This window comes from Primulina tabacum, chromosome 5 (assembly GCF_025594145.1).
Source record: "Primulina tabacum isolate GXHZ01 chromosome 5, ASM2559414v2, whole genome shotgun sequence".
NCBI lineage: Eukaryota > Viridiplantae > Streptophyta > Magnoliopsida > Lamiales > Gesneriaceae > Primulina > Primulina tabacum.
In genome coordinates, this window is record NC_134554.1 from 11,035,113 (window position 1) to 11,053,415 (window position 18,303).

Consider the following 18,303-nt stretch of genomic DNA (forward strand, 5'->3'; position numbering starts at 1 on the left):
GACCACCCCCACTGCCGGCCGACCACCGCAGACCGCCGCCGATCGTTGCCGACCGCCGACCCCGCCAACCACCATTGCCGATAGCCGAACCACCGCCACAAAACTGGAAGAGCAATTTTGTCAATTTATCAAAAAATTATTATTTATCTCATTATTAACAATCATATCAAACATAATATTATTTTATCATTATCTACTTCAATCATTTTTTTAATCATTTCTCTCTTAATCATTTCATTATTTTATACTCCATACCAAACATAGTCTTTATAATACTAATATCTCAATTTTCCACTGCATTGTATAACATAGAAAATTAGTTTAACGGATCATATGCAGTTGTAATTGAATAATTAAAAAGTAATGTGTATATATATATATATATATATAATTTGTAATTATTATCCACTACACTATATAACTACATGATTTTAAAGTAAAATTTTAAGGTGTAAAATGAATTTATAGATAATAGTACTTCTGTTTACAGCTTAAAAAGGATAATGGTTCTTCCACCGTCGATGCTCTACCATCCATTCCATGCCCGCTTCATTTTCCCAACGCTCGAACTCTCCGTTCTACACGCAACCAATGAATACAAGCCACGACTGTACAGCCCACCGGCTTTCTTCATCGCCAAATCATTCGGTTTTCTTCCGAGTCACCGCCTTTTCTGCCATACAAATCTATTGATCCGAGGCACAAATTTTCGTTGTTGTTCCACTTCAGCTGCCATGGACGAGAGTACGAGTCCGGTGAGAATAGTGGCTCTTGTCGGCGAAGGTAGCGTAAGCCCGCTTAAATCCACACCTTGGTCGGACGTCATGCTCCACACAGTGAGTGTGTCTTTCAATACTAATTTGAACTTGGTAGAGGATCGCTTGGGTTGGATCACGTTCGATGATTTAGTTTTATTACACTTTCCTCTCGGATTGGATGACATTTTCAAAGTTGAATGCTTATTCATGAATAGTAAACCATCTCTATCTTTAAAGGCTTTGAATGATTTTACCTGTGTTAAATGAAATTTGCAATCAAGTTGATAATTCTTGGAGCAATTGATCAAATGGGCTTTCGTGCATGGTTTTTTATTCTCTGTCCTCTTGTATATCAGAGTCTTGCGAAACTGTTCGAATAAGTTCTGATTTTCTCTAATTTAACGTCTTATGTGAATGATCATCGATCATGCTTCAACAGCTTAAATGATGAATCACCAATGCCTCGAGAATCAAGTACTTAGAGAAGCGTTATTCAATTTAAGTTTTTTGAATGTCAACTTCTCCAATCTATAATTTTGCATTTCTTTGGTATTTTTTTGAAGTTTTCTTTGGTCTTATATTTACTAATGCTATAATGCATCAATTGCCCATTGATTTCAAGACTGATTATTGCATTTTATGCATCTATTAGTGATCTTATTTTGTTGGCTGGGAGTGGTGAATGTGAGACCTCTAGATTTTTCTAATTAATTCTGTATCCCCAGGCTGAAAGATTGCAATGGATTGATGAAGGGTTTGAAATGCTTGTTTTCACGGATAACTTTAATCAAGCGAGTTATGAGTTCATAGGGATGAAAATAGATCATGCAAATATTTTGATGATTGTTGCTGTAGTGGATCAAGAATCGGTTGAATGGATCCAAGCCAATTGTCAACAGGTCTCAAATGTCATATGTTTTGATTCATCTCCTGCTTTGACAAACAAGTTAGGGGGATATCTTGTCCAAACTGAGGCAAAAAGAAGTATATTCAGATTTTTATCATTGCCTCCACAACGAGAACTGAAGAAATCAGAGGAAGTTGTTCGAACTGTGTTTGAGGCCTGGGATAGGCATAATGCTGATGATATACGGTTCTGTCTGCTAGTTATAATAAATGCTTATATAAGGCCAGTTTCGACCCTGAAGAATCTCAGAGCAAAAGGCTTTTCGACATTGAATTGCATGGTGAAAAATTGTGGGCCTCAAATATTGAATTGTCTGTTGGATCCAAATTGTAGGAAAGCTCTTCAATGCTTGAATCAATGTAGTCCAGTGGACCAAGTATGCAACTATTGTTGCATTGCTTCATACGAGAGTCCTAAACTCGAAGAATTTTCCTTATGTGTACTGCAGAAGCATAACTGTCTTCAATTGGATGCCAAGATTCCAGAGAAACCTCATGTGATGCCAATGGTTCGGTTTCGAGGGGAGGATTTGAGTCATGAAATAAGTGAAGATCTTCTTGTGGGTTGGTTAGGGAGGTTGGGTTGGAGTTGGCGTGTTGTTGCTGGACAAAACCCCGCTTACGATCAGTTCCCATGCCAGTACCAGTTATTCTACCGGGGAAAGGCAAGAGGGTCATTTTGGTATGAACCAGTTTTTCAAGTGAAAACACTTGGAGGGGCTTTGGTGTGGAGACGAAGAAAATACCGTGTTAAACGAGGAAAGATACCTGGGACATTTTACTTCAGTGTATTGGATAATGGAGTGGTTTCAAATGAATTTTGGACGATAGTGGATGTGACAGATGATTTTACTTGGGGTCTGTTTCACTACCATGGAGCTGCTCGAGTTGCGGGACAGTCGTACAGTGGGGCAGTTCTTGTCAGCCCAGATGGCACATACCCAGACGAGAGTCAGAGGCATCGATTGGAGTCTGCGTTTGATAGATGTAGAATCAAGGAGTGGGAGCTATATTTTGTTGATAATTCTTGTTGTCAAAATCCACCTTTAGGCCCGCACGAGGGTTAATGTTTGCATCATAAGTTGGAAAGATTTATTCCTTGAGATTCTTGGAAAAGAAGCCAAACCTATCGTTACTCCAAATCCATAACAACATACTTGACGTTTCTTCAATGTCAAACTGTGGGATAGGATCTAAAGCTGATTACAATATGGTTGACATGAACTACTCCCAATGTCTATAAAAATATCTAAAACCACGAGAAATTGTGGGTTCGATCAACAAGACTGCGGGGTTTTTTAAGCTTGTGAAATCCAAAATATCAGAATATGAAATTCATGTACCCACGCATAAAAATAGAAATAAGATCAATCTTTTTTTTCTTATGACAACTATACGTTCTTCAGCCGATATTTTAGTACTCATATTTCCGTACTGAAATATTTCTGGTCTCTAATACATTTCAACGTGACATTTTCGGCTGTTAAATTTTCTAAAAATGTCACATTTTTAGTTCCTACCGTTATTTTTAATTACAAAATTAACGGACAAAGACTAAAACATAGTGATAAAATTCACTGTTTATAATATAAATCCATTTGTTTTGCCATTTCAACAAAATTTCGTAATCATGGAATTTTAACATAGTAAAAAACCATAGTAATTAATATTATGATATTTCAATATAACATTTATAGTCCCTAAGTTCTAAAAAATATTATGGTGGTTTTTTTTTACTAAATACAACATTAAAATATATAAAACTATCGTAATTAAATAAATAATTAAAATTTGGCATCTATACATACAAATTTTCTATTTTCTTTATAAATTTAAACAAATGATTTTTTTAGAAAATAAAATGATCAATTATTTTAAAAAAAGATGAATCAATTACTATTTCTAAAAATAAAAACTCTCTTTTTCAAGTAATGGTGAACCGGTCCATGGGGACCCAGATTTTTTAAATAACACGCAGGGGTCTCCGCCAGGCGCCAACATAAACGGAGTTTTGCGTTTGTACCTTATTTTTTTCAAAAAACCCTAAATTCTCTATCAGGAGCGAACAATGACTGGTTTCTCTGGCAGAAAATCTACCGTGAAATCCGTTAGACAACAGAAAAGAAAGATTGTTGAGGTTGGAAGAAAGCAAGACGAAGGTCCTGCAAAAAAATCTGCGAATATAACTGGTCGGCGGTATCATGAAGCCACAGGTTTGGAAGCTTACTTGCATTTTTTTTTTTAATTTGACTGTCTTCTGCAAAGATGATAGCCCTGTTCCACCCAGCAAGATACGACTCAACATGTTGCCGGTACACTGGCTTAAAGCATTGAATTAATCGAAAGCCTATCACTTGCTAGGAGGTTATGGATTCAAGCTGAATCTATCTAACGAACCAATAAAATAGGGCTTAGCGTCTTAAGGTGCATGTATGCCATTAAATTTCGGCTTATTTCCTTATTACTTATGTTGGTAATTTTGTGGTTGCAACAATGATTTAAAAAAATAGTGACTGCCTCTTCGACTTTTTCATTCTCTTTGTATTGCATCTGTGACTGCATTGTGGTCGATTACAACAAGTTTCCAATTTAAAAACAAAACTGTTGCGTTGGTTCGTGTAAATATATCAGTCCGTATCCTTTTACATTTTGAGACCCAAAGCAATTTCTACTAAAGTTTTAAAAATAATTGCTATCTGTCTTCTTGAGTTTGCAGATGTTTTCACCCTATTTCTCTTCACCCAATTTCCACAGGAAACCAAAGCATGAATCAGTTAGCTAGTTAAAGGATTTCATATGGTTATTTCTGTATTGCAGAAAGTATAGGGATTACTAAATTGCAGCCTCCGGCTCAATTGCAGATCCCATCTGCAAAGATTAAACTGCAGCTTTTCCCAATAAATGAAAGTACTCGCTTGGGATTAGAGGAGGTATGATTGTCAACTCCATAAGGGCAAGTTGTTGCTTGCCTCAAAACATTTGTTAAAATTGTGTTGTTGCATGGTGTCATTTTGTCACAGCATGGCTACAATCCATTTCTAGAACTCACTCTAAGTGCTCAGAAGAAGATATCATCAGTGGTCAGACATCTGAATGCAAAATGGAGCTGTTCAACTATTGCAAGAGGACAACTCATGCTTTTCCCCTACAGTACAAAGTCAGAAGCACTAGATACATGCCAAAAATGGACGATAAATGACAATGCCATTACTGCAGAGGAGGTGTATGTTGCTGCGGAGAGTCCATCCCTTTTCCGCCTAAGGTAAAGCCTATTTCTTCTGTCTTCTGGAAATCCATGTCCTGTAGTTCTGTCATGCTACTTGATTTTCTTTCTAGGTATGGCTGGTACTCAAATATCCAGCATAGCACGAATGAGAGAACCCCTACATTTAATGAATTTGAGGCTCATACAGATTTTGAGGGAAAGATCAGCCTCTGCAGTAGATTTATGGATATCACAAACCAGCAAGAAGCTAAAATAGTTGAGGATAGTGAGGATGTTCAAAATCTGATCAATGTGAGTGAAGTTTCAGATTCAGTAGTGAATGAAATGAAGGTTGTGGATGCCATGGAAGATCGCATGGTAAATTTGGGATTCAGATTTTGGCTAATCAGTTTTCTCATGCTACTTTGTTTAACTGTGGATGATTTCACTGATAATAGTCTTGAATATCTTTCCTCGGTAACAGCGAGTGTATTGTGACTTAAATATTTGTGGGAAAAATGGCAATCGTCAGTTGTTAGGAATGCTCAATTGAATCAATTATATGAAATGAGACTAAACCGAATATTGATTTTTAACCTGATTTGCCAGGTGGAAGGAAGATCTTGTGATTTCCAAAATGCTGTGTCTTAGAGTTTAGTGTGAACAGAATTATGTGGATGTGAAGTTTACAGTCCTTGAAATGTATGTGCATTATGTTCATGATGACATTATGGAGATAGACCCATAACGGTCTTGGACGTAAACTTCTTGGAAATCATCAAGGTTAGGCTGCATATAAAGGAACTGCTGTTGAAAGGTTTATTTGAATACCCAAATTTAATGATATTGCTGCCTTTTGAATACGTGTTCTCCTAACATCCTACGGTCTCCTTTGAGTAGAGTTTTTATGTGCTTCATATGATTTTTCTCTCTGACATATGAATACTCTTATGGCCAGGTAGATCATCTTTCCAACTGGTATTAACTTCTATGTTTTATTTAACCAATGCATCTTGTTCTTGTTAGGATGATGAGGTAACCACTGACGTCCCTGCACAACCGACAATACTTTGGGATGATACTTTCACCAACTTGAGCATTGGAGACCTGCTATCTGAAATATCTTTGCAGGGAAATATCAAAGACTCTGATCTCAACTCCATAAATAAATGTATCATGCAGCCAATTGGTTTACTTTCTGACATAAGTGTTGGGGCCCTGCTGTCTGAAGCATCTTTGCAGTCCAAGATCAGTAATTCAGGTGTGAAATTGGAGACTGAGTCAACCTTGCAACCTATTGTTTTGACTTCAGGTGAAAGAAATGGAAAGTTACTGTGTGATGTGTCTCCACACCCAGATGAGAGCAAGTTGGATGGACAAACAATAGAAAGGAAGCACACAAAATCTCAATCTCCATGGGATGATTGCTTTACTACCTTAAGCATTGGAGGCTTGTTATCTGAAGTATCCTTGATGCGTAAAGCTGGGTGTGAACCAAAAGAGAATGAATCAGGCTTGCAGCATGGTGCACCCTTGTCTGATTCATTTGATGCTTTTGTCACAGCGCAACTATGCCAAAGTTCTGAACTGCAAAATCCATCATGTGACAAGTCGACTTTATCTATATTGGATGCTGAAGAAACGTGCCATGGTTTTCCTATCCAGAAACTTCGACCATTGAACATTACGGATGTGATTTCGAGTGAAAGAGCTAGCCCTGGTGGATGCTACCTTGATACTAGTGGAAGACCATTTTGGTCCCCCAATGTCGGAAAGGTTTGTGTGGACATTCTTTTTATGTTGAATTATCTTTAAGTCTGAACAAGTCCCATTTAAGCGATTAGTATTTGGAATGTGTTGATGTTTGAATATCCGGTAGATTCACTTGCATACCCAAATAGAAAGGTTGGCTGTTTAGGTAAAGATCTGCAGAGATTTGGTGCAATGTGCATCAAAGCTATTAAGTAGGTGTATCTATACTTTATTTTATTGCTTGGAGTGCTGTTTATTAAAAAAATTCAGAGTTCTGGTTTGCTTCTGATGGGACCGTATAGTTTAGCATTCCTAGCTTGTTCACCTGGAATTGCTTATTACATTCCTTGTCAACATTCCCTCGTGAGGAAAATGAATATATTTTGTTTGTATTTGTAGGAGAAGAATGAAACAGTGTTTTTTAAGGATTCTTCGTGTCAAGAACAGAATCCTTTGACTTGCTCTGGAAACGAGTTTGATTAAGATAGCACCCTTGGTCTGTCAGGTAATCTCTTTCTGGATGTTGGCCAAACTAATTTCATTTCATCAGTAGAGTGAGTCTTTTGAACCCCTTTACTCTTGTTCCAGCGCAGCACTCGTGAATTTGTCAGGGTGCTAGGATTGATCCTCATCTTTGGTACAAAGCCATACAACATTGAACATATGAACCGTACTGCGCAGAAGAGGTCATCGAAACAAGAGACTATAGACAATGTGAGGGGAAATGTTTTGGTTGCATGTTAAATAATTAAATCATTATATACAAAGCGATACATTTGGTCGAATTTAAAGTAGAAGATAATTTTAGGTGATTTGGATGTGATATTAATGTTCGATTATGAAATAGAATAATTATTGTCCTTTTTCCCTTTGACCATTACCAAGCAGCACACATTTTGGTACATCATATATATCAATCTACGGAGCAGTAAAGGGTTGTTTTGTTTTGTAACCTTGGTAAACATTTTTTTAAAAAAATAGCCTCATGTAGTGTATTTGGGGAAATAGATCTGGTCAACATTTTTTTTAAAAAAATGACCTCCTCATCCTCATGTAACTAACAAATATATTACATGAGGCTATTTTTTTAAAAAAAATGTTGACCAAAGGTTACAAAACAAAACAACCCGATGACATAGAGATAAGTAAATAATAACCCAGCCTACTAATCCTATGTAATTTCCTAACCCACTAAGTAACATTATTTACCATTCCATAAATATTGTCCTATTATCTCATCAAGTCACCCAATCAGATTGATCATACATAAAACATCAAAATTATGGTTGTAATCATTATACGAACTTCCCGCCTGTCATCTCTCATAAGACCCCATTAGAGCCTTAAATAAGACAGGCGATCGACTACATTCACATACATTACCATTCAATCAAACATGACAGAAATTCCAATTTTGGTCGTCTTAAAAACATCGACGGTAATTTAATTAGCAGTATAAAACAAAATTACACATGCAAAAGCTCTTCTTTTAATATATAACGATAATGATGATGTTGGTGATTCGGACAAAATGTATCGGGGGACCAACCAACAGCTTTTTGGGAAACCCCTTAATCCGAAACAATGTAATGTGGCACACAATTTGATATAATAATGGTATGATATAACACAAGTCAAAAGAAAGGAGCAAATCAGCGATGGTGCCTTCCCTGAAAGCCACTTTTGTTCTTTGCAAAGAAGGCATTCTTTGGTTTCGGGATCTCATGAATATCCATCACCTGAATTGTCCTTTGCTTTTTGGCTTCACAAACCAACACAAACAGATGCCAATCAGTATAAAAAGAAACATCTCTAAAAGGTGCTGCTACATGCCTACATCTTCTATTACTAAGCCAAGGGGTAAAATCACACCATTCTCAGCTTCTTGGTAATTCTCTTGAAGCCGCCTCCTTGCTGAATTAAGTCTTTCGTCATCTATCACAGATTCCCTTTGTGCTCTCTGCAAAAATTCCATTTTGTTCATTAACACCTAGTCAAAATACCTTGGACTAAAATCTTTATTCAAAACGAGCAAGCTCCTAAATAGGAACTTGACAACATAAATAAATGGCTTCAACATTTCTGCATCAAACCGAAACTGACAAGTTCATGATTCACAGTTAAGGTGCACACAATTATGATGCCAATTTTTTAAAAAAGTTTGGGCTCAGCTTCAGATACATTAGGAGGAGCAGAAGAAGATTTTGGAACTGAGTGCGGTGGTCTTGTTGCTTCTTTCCGAGGTACAGTTTGAGGTGGCTTAGGCTTTGGCTCATATTCTGCATGATTTCTTTCCACACTAGAACTCCCATCTGTAAATTAAGAGAGGAGATTAACAACATATATCAAATAGAAACAAAAAGTGAAATCACAATCTGATTTGATGCTTACTTTGTGGATTTGGGGAGTAGCCAAAATCTGGAACCTGAAAGAACCAAAATTTCATCTCAAATAATATGTAGAATCCCATTTCAGATTCTCTTCATTTTCTTTCCAAACAATATAACCAATTAGACAAACTCGGTTACCTGGTGACGACCATTTTGCTGATTTTTGGGTATGTTGTGCTGAGGTGAATCCCCATCAGCTGTCACCACCATCACCCACCAAGAATTAGCAATAAATTCTCTTATCTACTTCAGATTATTCATTAACATTAAAATGAAGTAATTTTAGCTAGCCTGTTTAGTAATTATACAATAGAGATCACTTTCTAAATTTGGAACGTCTAACAACTTTACCTAAGAGGTTTGAAGATGTTTGTGGTTGGTTCACCTTGACCCATTCATCCACAGTTTCTTTCCATTTTCTGTGCACCAACGAAGCCCCCAAAAAAACATCACCAATGACCAAAGGCACAAACACCATCGTAATAAAGTAAAAACAAGAAAAAGAAGTATATCAGATAAAGAAGAAAGCAAAAACCTGACAACCATCTTGACCAATCTGCGAACTTCGCCTGATGGATGCTTCCTCAATCGATTCACATGCCTCCCGATATCAGTTTCCTACAGTAGAAACACAGATCCTTTCATCTTTTGTCCAACACTTGACGTAAAAAAGGTCTGGTAAATTATAAACAACTAGCTGGAAGATGGCTAAAACTAATTCTCACCTTGAGAGCTTGGAACGTGATATCCATATCAGCCAGGATTTGAAGCAAATCCACCACAGCATCTTCGCTCTACACTCGAGAAAATATTCATATACAGCGGCAGCTGATTTAAAAAGAAGCGAAAACTACGTAAAAGAGAAAAGTGGAAAACCTGATGTGGGTCTTCAAGCTGCTCTTTGATGGTGAGAATTTTGGTTTGCTCATCGTCAAACAAGCCCCCATAGGGATCCAAATCTTGCTCGTCTCCTCGACTGAAATCGGGGTTGTTTGACTCGGGAGTCAGCGGACTCTTGCTAAAATCCTCATTTAAAATCCTAGTACTATTATCATCATTAGATTTATTACTAATAGTGTTGGTATCAAGGTTGTCGTTAAAATACTGATGCTCCTCAACAACGTTGCTGTTGCAGCTTCGACAAAGCTGGGATGGCGGGGTATAGAGAGCCTCGACGATTTTGTCGCGGCGACGGCGCAGTTCCTCCGCAAAATCGGAATTAGCTACTCGAATGGCCGTCTCAATAAGCGCCCATATCCCTACCCTCGATCTGGATAGAATCGCCCGAAACTCTTCGGAATCCATGGCTGAATAGGTAATCGTGAGGTTACATCAGCAGATCTGAGGAAAGTCGAGGAAACGACAGAGGATTGGCCATCTGATAATCTCACGCTGATCAGGCGGAGCCAGCGGAAGAAGATGACAAATTATATTCTTATTCTTTTTTTTATATTAATTTTTAATAAAAGAAGAAATAGTGGCGAGAGGGATTGGTGAGCTGTGAAGCAGCAACACAACACTAGTTCAGTTGCTTTACTATTGGCTTCTTGTATTCATTTTTTCTTTTTTATTTATTTATTTATTATTATTATTATTAGTATCAAGGAAAAATCGTTGAGTTTTAAAATAAATTATTTTTAAAAAACATTATAATTCATCTTATTAATTATTATAAAAATGAATAATAAAACGTAAAAAACAAGAATTTCAGGTAGAATTCCCACCCTTGCTGTTTTTTTTTTCTGACTGTTGTATTTCAAATCTTAGTTGTTCTCGTACAAGTACAACTCTTTCTTTGTTAGGTTGCTTTTTCTTGCTGTTATCAAATGAAAGAACCCATTTTATCGAAGATGTTTCCCGATAATTTTAATGGGATTCACAATGATGGATTCTTTAGATTGAATTATACCTCTGGTTCAATTTCCCGATGAAATGGGTTTTTGGGTAGAATACGAAGTGAAGGTTGTGCTTTTTGTTGAGGCTTGATATTGTGTTTCTTCGTTGGACGTGAATTACCAAGGCGATTATTTTGGATTGTTTTTCCCTTTTTCTTCGTGTGAAGAAATTTTAGTTTGAGGAGCTGCTGAAATATGTTTTGGAAAGAAGGAAAAAAGAGAACATGGTCTTTGTCCAATGTTTTGACTTGTCGAACACGCTTTAACAAAGTTTCCTGGAAGACACAATAAAATTCTGCATGTTGATTCCAACAAGTTTACACAATAGACGGAAATTCTGAACTAATACTCCAAAATGGCTTGTTTATTCTAAGGAATATTAATTAGGTCTCACACATGTCCTTAAAAAGTCCCCGCCTAGGCACTAATCCGACGTCTAACTAGAATTTTAGAACCTTGAATCCATCTGAGACAAATGACCATCACTTCCTCTCATTTTTTCGGACAAAAAATAAGGAGTGCAAACGACGAAGCAAAGTCCGGGAGTGATGACGAAGTCCACGAGTAAGATTTCCATAGAATCCATTAAATCGCCATCTTTGTCATTCTCCCGAAGCAACCACCAAATCAATATGTCCAAGCCCGAAACTCTGTATATCCAGTTTCAACTCCACTTCGCCCTAAACTGGACACGACAAAACAATTATGAAAACCAATTTTAGTTAGCAAACTAGCAGCTCGAGATCCTTTTAGCTTTGTTTCAGAGACAAAAACCAAAATCCGGGAACAATCCCGGATAGCCATTCGGAGACGATTGGCAGCCCAATGGTCCACCAGTCCTCGAGCATCCAGCGTAATATCTTCATGGTACGCGGTGTGGACGCGTCGTTTTAAAAAAAAACTAAATCATATCTTTACAAATAAAAGAAATAATCCTCAAATCAATTTTCCAGAGCCGCCACTACATTCCCGTTCCATTAGGGACACAACCAACCATGAAAAAAGAAGTCGTCCGAGGGGAAATTACCCAAAAGGGGACGGAAATTGGTTACATGCATGTGCAACTCAACAATGTGCAACTCAACAAAAATCACAATCATACCGAAATAAAGTTTTCCAATGCAACAATAAAATAATCACCAAAAATACAAAATCCCTTGGTATTACCGGTGATAATTTCAGGTGACAATAGACAGTTTTTCTTTCCAATCATTTCTAAAAAAATTAACCTATATCTGTTTGTGCAGCATATATACAAATACACAATGTCAGCTTTCCAATCATTAGTTCCATCTTTTAGCATTCTTTAATCCTTTGGATTTCTGTTTAGCAGCTTGAAATGCCTGCATTTTCTGTTTCTTCCTCACTTCCTTTTCCGCCTATCACAGACAAAAGAAGCCCATTCTATTAGAACAAATTTCAAAGTACCTAAAGATACTGAGCTTCACTCTAATATCACACATTCACCTTGGACATCTTGGATTTGGCTTTGGCTTTTGGTGACTTATCCTCGATCTCCGCCTCTCTTTCAAGCTCCCTTTCTCTAGCTTCAAGATTCTTCTCTAAATAGTACTGTCATCTCAAACAATACCACGTCACCAGCATCCATAATGTGGATAAAATTGCACGTAAAAGAACCATTAAAATCTAAAATATTGAAGTGCACACTCAGATCGAACTCATATATATTTTCTTTCTACCAGTTTAAACTAATATTTGATCCATGGAAACCCAATGCAATGCCTAAATTTAGAGTATTCTGGAAACATTAGACAACCAATAAACATAATTTGAATGCCCATAAAATATATTCTGTTGTAAAGCTAGGACTTACATTGTAGTCTCCAGCATAGTCCTGTAGCATCCCATCTTTCACTTCCAAGACTCGATTAACAATTTGCTTTATGAAGTACCTGTCGTGAGATACTGTAATAACAGTTCCCTGGTACTCGTTTATCGCTTCCTGATACATGACATCAAGTGAATAAAAAGAGAATACCCTTAGTTGTATTAATGTCGCATCTGAAAAAAGTAGGGAAATAAACTATCAGATGTCAAACCTCGAGCATCTCTTTCGTAGGTATGTCTAAATGATTTGTCGGTTCATCCAAAACAAGAAGGGTTGAAGGTTGAACCATGAACTTGCAAAAGGCGAGTCGAGCCTGCACAAGGGAAAACAATAATATATATATATAACAAATCCGTATTTTTTTTAATTCTTCCTTATTTTTTATTCCATTTCTACTTTATATATATATATATATATTAAGAAATGGTATGGTTATTCGATAGAAGAAAACAATTCATTTTTAGTAGTTACTGGCAAAACATGATCATGACATCTTCAAATTGAACTCAAACATTTTGTTAGTTAATTAATATGATAATATAGATGAAGTTCAATAGTTTTGAAGGAAGTGCAAATTTGTGCAAGCATGTACCTTCTCACCACCACTTAGAAAGGAAACCTTCTGTTCAAGCATATCTGCCTTGAAGTTATAACGACCTAGGAGACCCTTTATGTCATCAAGTCTCCACTCTTGCGCAACTTCAGCAACACTTTCCAGCACTGTTTTATGCAAATTAAGAGCCTCTGCCTGAAAAAAAGGGTAACAAGTAATTTCAATCACGAAAGGAAATAAATAACACACAGAACCTTTCAGATCATTGGTAACAAATATTAGAATTAGAGCTAAGTATCACAAGGAAACCAGCAGCACTAGCAATAACCAACCTGATTCTGCTCAAAATAGTTTGGCAGTACATTGTGATCCCCAAGTAAAATTTCTCCACTTGTTGGCTTTTCCATGCCCATAATCAGTTTAAGTAACGTACTTTTCCCACACCCATTTGGACCAAGGATAGCAATTTTCTCTCCTCTTTCAATGGTCAAATTTGCATTCTTAAACAGAACCTAGAAAAAAGTGAATGTGATAATGTTGGGTGTGCTAGCCAGTAAAAAAGAAAAAGAAACTTCATGGAGGCAATCCTTTGTTAGGGAAAAAATTAGATTCTGAACTTATCTTTGTCTGCAAATCGATAAAATCTATAAAATTAATTACATGAGTACCCTAAAAAATTCCTGGTACAAGACCCTAGTATTTACGTGACGGAATAATGTAATATGAAATTTTAGATGTGGTATAGAAAGTCGATTACCATGTTCTCATAACCAAATACTAGGTTCTTTATTCTCACAACTGATCGACCACTTTGTCCACGTTCTGGAAACCTGATCTTCATTTGCTTCCGAATAAAGGGTTTCTCAACTTGTTCGTCATCCTGGAGCTTCTCCAGCTTCTGCTCCAACCAGAATTTAATAAAGATATCCAAAGGCAAGGGAAAAATCGTAAGTATAACTTTGAGAGACTCCAGCAGCACCGGCATAGAGGAAAAAATAGGCAATTTATTATTAGGAAACTAGAAAAGAAGTGAAGTAAATTTTTTAACCTAAATTGGTCCTTCTGTAGGTAGCAGGAAGATGACTCCATCGGACACAAAATTTAACAAAGAAAAGCTAAATAATGTTCAGATAACAGCCAAATCAAGTATGACAGCTGTTAAAAGTCTAAAGATAAATAGGAACAACCAAGCCTTGGGGGCCTCATGGAAGCAGCATGAGCTCATTTGGATATAGAAGTGCTAAATTTTAAAGAAAAATAACTAAGCAAAGCCTGAAGTGTTCTCACAAAAAGTAGTGGTACTATTGCATTTAGATAAACAACAATTTCCCACCAGAAAAAAACATTCAGATAACTATCGAACACATCAGAAACTATTTCTCATCCAAAAAAAGCTGAAATCACGATGAACGCAAAGACCATTAGGCAATGAATTATGTACTGCAGTGGCTCCAGGGAGAACATAGAGCAAGACAGAAGCCGAATCAAATAGTACAATTCCCAGACTGTTATTTTGACAAATAAAAAACACACATACACGATGTAATGTAACATATCCTGAGTATCAAGTGACCTATGCATGAATAGTACTAATTAACAAGATTATTCAAGTTTAACTAAAGTACAAACAAAGGCTGCATCATTTATTCAGGTAAAGCAACATAGAAGCACACTATCAATCACTACTACTCGGAATCATGAAGGATAGTTCACCCCACTGCACTTTTAAGACTTAATTTGAGTTCCTAAAAGATCTAGTTGAGGCTTGAGCCTTGTTTGTACCCTTTTTTTCCCTAGAAGAAACAGCATAAGAATGAACAAAAAAAGCTTCAAGGCAAGGTTAAGTTCTAAAATATTTCAAGCTCCTGCTGTATGCTTTTTCTTTCAGAAACCACAAAAGAAGGAAATGAAAATGTGGGAGGCAAAGACTAAAAGCAAAACCGGGTCATGATCTGAAATGAGGTCGTATCAATGTCACGTGCTTTTTTTTTTTTTGGAGTTGGGGTGAGGGGTTAGTTACAATTCACAACCCCAAAACCTCGTCCCAATTAAACAGTTTTAGAGCACACGAAGGCTAATTTTTTATCCTTCATTTCTCGAAAAAGGGAAATGCATCCATGAGGAAAGAGCGGACCCACACTTCCAAGGACAAAATGCCGTCAAATTTAGGAAATCTTTGGAGAAGTTGAAGTATTAAAAATGTTATAATAAGCCTTTGGTCTCCTAAATATTTAACGAGAGCCAAATGTTCTTAAATCTGAACAAAGAGAATTCATAAAGAGTAATGAAACACAGAACAAGGTAGAAGTAGGTTAAAAAAGAAAAAAAATACCAAACTTTCTCATCTAACACAAGATCAAATTTATTTAAAACTTGTTGTATGGATGGACAGATAGATAACAGAGAGATCGAATAATTAAATATAGACCTTTTCGGCAGAAGAAGCACGGCCAGTATTTGCTCCACCACTTAACCTGCTTATAAGGTCCCTAGTCTGTTCAATCTCTTTCTGTTGCTTTTCCCATGCTGCAAACTGAGTTTCAATCCATGCTGCCTTTGCAATGATATAATCAGAGTAATTTCCTTCATAAGTTCTCGAAACACCCATATCGGTGTCCACAATTTTTGTGCACAATTGATCGAGAAAAGCCCTGTCATGTGATATGATGACCATTGGCACATCCTGCTTATTTAAATAGCCCTCAAGCCACTCGATGGTATCAAGATCAAGATGATTTGTGGGTTCATCCAAAAGCAATAAATCAGGATCCTGCAAATAATTTCATAAATATATGATAAGTAAACAGCACAAATAACAAACACAAATCGAGTAATCATAATCTGCATCAAAATTGTCATATGTCTGCCATCATCACGTGAAGGTCATAGCTCGTACCAGCAATTCGGAAAAAAAACGTATACAAAACTTACAGAGTAAGTAGCGTCAGGTCGTTCATTCATGACTGGGAACAAAAATCACTACACTTGAAATCAGCTAAAAACCAATCCACCTGACACTTAAATCTATTTTCGTACGTGTATCAAGTCCAAAGAATCATGTAAGCGATTAAATTTTACCTGTAATAGAATCTTCCCGAGCGACATCCTCATTTGCCACCCTCCACTAAATGATGCAACAAGTCTATCCGCATCCTCGGGCACAAACCCAAGCTCAGGCATCAACTTGCTGATCTTAACATCTACCTCATCTAAGTCTACAGCTTGCGCCCTCCTCTGAAGCAAATCAAACTCATCCAACAGCCTCCCCATCAGCTCCAAATCATCAACGGATTTCTCCATCGCCTTCTGTACTTTCTCCAGCCTCCCCGCAACCTCCATTTCCTCCCTAAAAGCGCTCAAGAATTCTTCTTTCACCGTCCTAGTGGACACAACCTCGAATTCTTGGTTCAAGAACGCAATTTTCATGTTACTTTTTGCCTTGATTACATTCCCTGAATCCGGTTGTTCAAAACCGGCTATAATTCTCATCTGGGTTGTTTTTCCTGCGCCATTTACACCCACTAACCCAACCTTTTCTCCTTTCTTCACTTCCCAGTTGATGTTCTTCAGTACGGTGGCTCCCTTGTAACTCTTACTCACATTTTCCAACCTCACGCCCGAGGAAATGGCGGACGCGCCACTGGAACCCTTATTAGGTCGTTTGAAGCTAACTTGGGAAGCTTCGGAATTATAATCGGAGAAAAGGGCCTCTATATCTTCATCCTCTTCTTCAAAAACAGTGGTGGAGGCAGAAGTTTCAATGGCCACGGATTGTAGCTTGGAAAAAATTAGAGGAGGAGTCTTTAGGAGAGGACTGTGGATGGCGGAGGTGGAGACAACAGCGACGAAGCGGCAATGGATAGGGCGGCTAGTGGTTGAAAGTGGAGAGGCCGCGGGAAGAAAAGAGGATCGAAGTTTTGATGCCAAATCCATTTCTTTCTTCCTAGAGAGAGATTCTCAGAGAAGATGGTTAGAAATAGCAATGTGAGACTCTCCTCTTCTTTCCCTCGGGCTCTCAGCTCATCAAAGACACAAGGAGGATGACCAAGAGAATTGTGCTCCAGTCATATATTTATTTCTAGATAGATTATAATAAAATTAAGATTTTTTTTAATAGAAGGAACATTTTTCCGACTTCTTCCAAATAAATAAATAATTTACATGTTTTTTTATTGGACTTCGAGAAAATAAAAACAAAATCTTTAGATAGATAATATTAGTTTACTGAGAGAGAGAGCGAGAGAGAGAGATTAAGTGGTGCCAAATTCATTTTGTGTGGTGCAAACTCTGTTACCTCAATCCTCCAGTCATCTTGTGCCACGTACACAAAACAATTCAAGATGCTACATCAACCACGCATTTTGTGATTTGTATGTATTTGTTGGTCAGACTTCAGAGTTCTATTTATAAAATTTAATCTATGAAAAAATAAATAAGCCTTAAACCATCACCCATTGGGCTTCGGGCAAGCCTGTTTTGTGGCAATAATGTAATTATCGGATGCATGTGTCTTTTTCCCCAACAACACCATTTAAACTTCAGGTTTGAATTGTATTTCATTGCACTTACAAGAACAGTGCAAAACATAGACAGAGAATACGTCAGATGGATGATCGTGCAGAAGGGTTCTGTATCTTTAAAGATAGCATTCATGTAAAACGAGCGACGTTTATGTATGTATGGCACAGGCAAGGAGGAGCATCTTCACTTCTTTGCCAAGGATGATCTTGATTCCTCTTCCTCTATCAATGCCGACAGTGGCACAGCCACATGCATGTATATCCGAGCTAAACACTTTTTTTTTTAAATTGTATGTAAATTTTTTATAATTTTAGAATAATATGATATTAGTTCACTTAGATCAATTTAAAATATTAAAACATTTTAGAGTTTAAAATTCTAACTCGGACAGAGTCATATTTTTGACTCCGCCATTGAATACGAGCATACTAGTTTATGTTATATTCAATTCCAAGAGATGATAAACTCGGTTGA

At 37.1% G+C, this 18,303-nt stretch overlaps 4 protein-coding genes across 5 annotated transcripts; 2 read left to right on the forward strand and 2 right to left on the reverse strand.

Annotated features, from left to right (window-relative positions):
• Positions 1–464: 464 nt before the first annotated feature.
• Positions 465–2,912, forward strand: LOC142546478 (violaxanthin de-epoxidase, chloroplastic). The gene is made up of 2 exons (XM_075654217.1): positions 465–836; positions 1,484–2,912. Exons 1-2 carry the CDS (start codon positions 504–506, stop codon positions 2,729–2,731), a joined length of 1,581 nt encoding a protein of 526 aa, XP_075510332.1. The 5' UTR covers positions 465–503; the 3' UTR covers positions 2,732–2,912.
• Positions 2,913–3,653: 741 nt separating this feature from the next.
• Positions 3,654–7,487, forward strand: LOC142546479 (uncharacterized). Of its 2 annotated transcripts, none has more exons than XM_075654219.1 (7): positions 3,654–3,877; positions 4,482–4,594; positions 4,685–4,926; positions 5,001–5,247; positions 5,896–6,645; positions 7,021–7,126; positions 7,215–7,487. In XM_075654219.1, exons 1-6 carry the CDS (start codon positions 3,733–3,735, stop codon positions 7,102–7,104), a joined length of 1,581 nt encoding a protein of 526 aa, XP_075510334.1. In that variant the 5' UTR covers positions 3,654–3,732; the 3' UTR covers positions 7,105–7,126; positions 7,215–7,487. The 2 variants fall into 2 exon arrangements, with proteins under 2 accessions (XP_075510334.1, XP_075510333.1); XM_075654218.1 differs by having other exon boundaries at positions 7,210–7,486.
• Positions 7,488–8,087: 600 nt separating this feature from the next.
• Positions 8,088–10,526, reverse strand: LOC142546480 (putative mediator of RNA polymerase II transcription subunit 26c). The gene is made up of 9 exons (XM_075654220.1): positions 9,888–10,526; positions 9,737–9,805; positions 9,547–9,629; positions 9,363–9,430; positions 9,150–9,208; positions 9,013–9,046; positions 8,803–8,933; positions 8,494–8,581; positions 8,088–8,383 (listed from the first exon to the last, which is right to left on the reverse strand). Exons 1-9 carry the CDS (start codon positions 10,314–10,316, stop codon positions 8,274–8,276), a joined length of 1,071 nt encoding a protein of 356 aa, XP_075510335.1. The 5' UTR covers positions 10,317–10,526; the 3' UTR covers positions 8,088–8,273.
• A 1,513-nt stretch (positions 10,527–12,039) lies between these two features.
• Positions 12,040–17,358, reverse strand: LOC142546481 (ABC transporter F family member 5). The gene is made up of 9 exons (XM_075654222.1): positions 16,387–17,358; positions 15,737–16,078; positions 14,066–14,206; positions 13,641–13,820; positions 13,348–13,503; positions 12,967–13,068; positions 12,741–12,869; positions 12,374–12,478; positions 12,040–12,285 (listed from the first exon to the last, which is right to left on the reverse strand). Exons 1-9 carry the CDS (start codon positions 17,239–17,241, stop codon positions 12,190–12,192), a joined length of 2,106 nt encoding a protein of 701 aa, XP_075510337.1. The 5' UTR covers positions 17,242–17,358; the 3' UTR covers positions 12,040–12,189.
• Positions 17,359–18,303: the final 945 nt, after the last annotated feature.

Excerpts from the sequence above, each read along its gene's own strand:
- LOC142546478 (XM_075654217.1), top strand. The coding sequence starts at position 504 with ATGGTTCTTCCACCGTCGATGCTCTACCATCCATTCCATGCCCGCTTC. Across the intron at positions 837-1,483 it reads CGGACGTCATGCTCCACACA|GCTGAAAGATTGCAATGGAT; the intron begins GTGAGTGTGTCT and ends CTGTATCCCCAG.
- LOC142546479 (XM_075654219.1), top strand. The coding sequence starts at position 3,733 with ATGACTGGTTTCTCTGGCAGAAAATCTACCGTGAAATCCGTTAGACAA. Across the intron at positions 3,878-4,481 it reads GCGGTATCATGAAGCCACAG|AAAGTATAGGGATTACTAAA; the intron begins GTTTGGAAGCTT and ends TCTGTATTGCAG. Across the intron at positions 4,595-4,684 it reads CTCGCTTGGGATTAGAGGAG|CATGGCTACAATCCATTTCT; the intron begins GTATGATTGTCA and ends ATTTTGTCACAG.
- LOC142546480 (XM_075654220.1), bottom strand. The coding sequence starts at position 10,316 with ATGGATTCCGAAGAGTTTCGGGCGATTCTATCCAGATCGAGGGTAGGG. Across the intron at positions 9,630-9,736 it reads TCACGTTCCAAGCTCTCAAG|GAAACTGATATCGGGAGGCA; the intron begins GTGAGAATTAGT and ends TTTCTACTGTAG. Across the intron at positions 8,934-9,012 it reads CTACTCCCCAAATCCACAAA|ATGGGAGTTCTAGTGTGGAA; the intron begins GTAAGCATCAAA and ends CTTAATTTACAG.
- LOC142546481 (XM_075654222.1), bottom strand. The coding sequence starts at position 17,241 with ATGGATTTGGCATCAAAACTTCGATCCTCTTTTCTTCCCGCGGCCTCT. Across the intron at positions 13,069-13,347 it reads TTCTAAGTGGTGGTGAGAAG|GCTCGACTCGCCTTTTGCAA; the intron begins GTACATGCTTGC and ends TCCCTTGTGCAG. Across the intron at positions 12,286-12,373 it reads CCAAATCCAAGATGTCCAAG|GCGGAAAAGGAAGTGAGGAA; the intron begins GTGAATGTGTGA and ends TGTCTGTGATAG.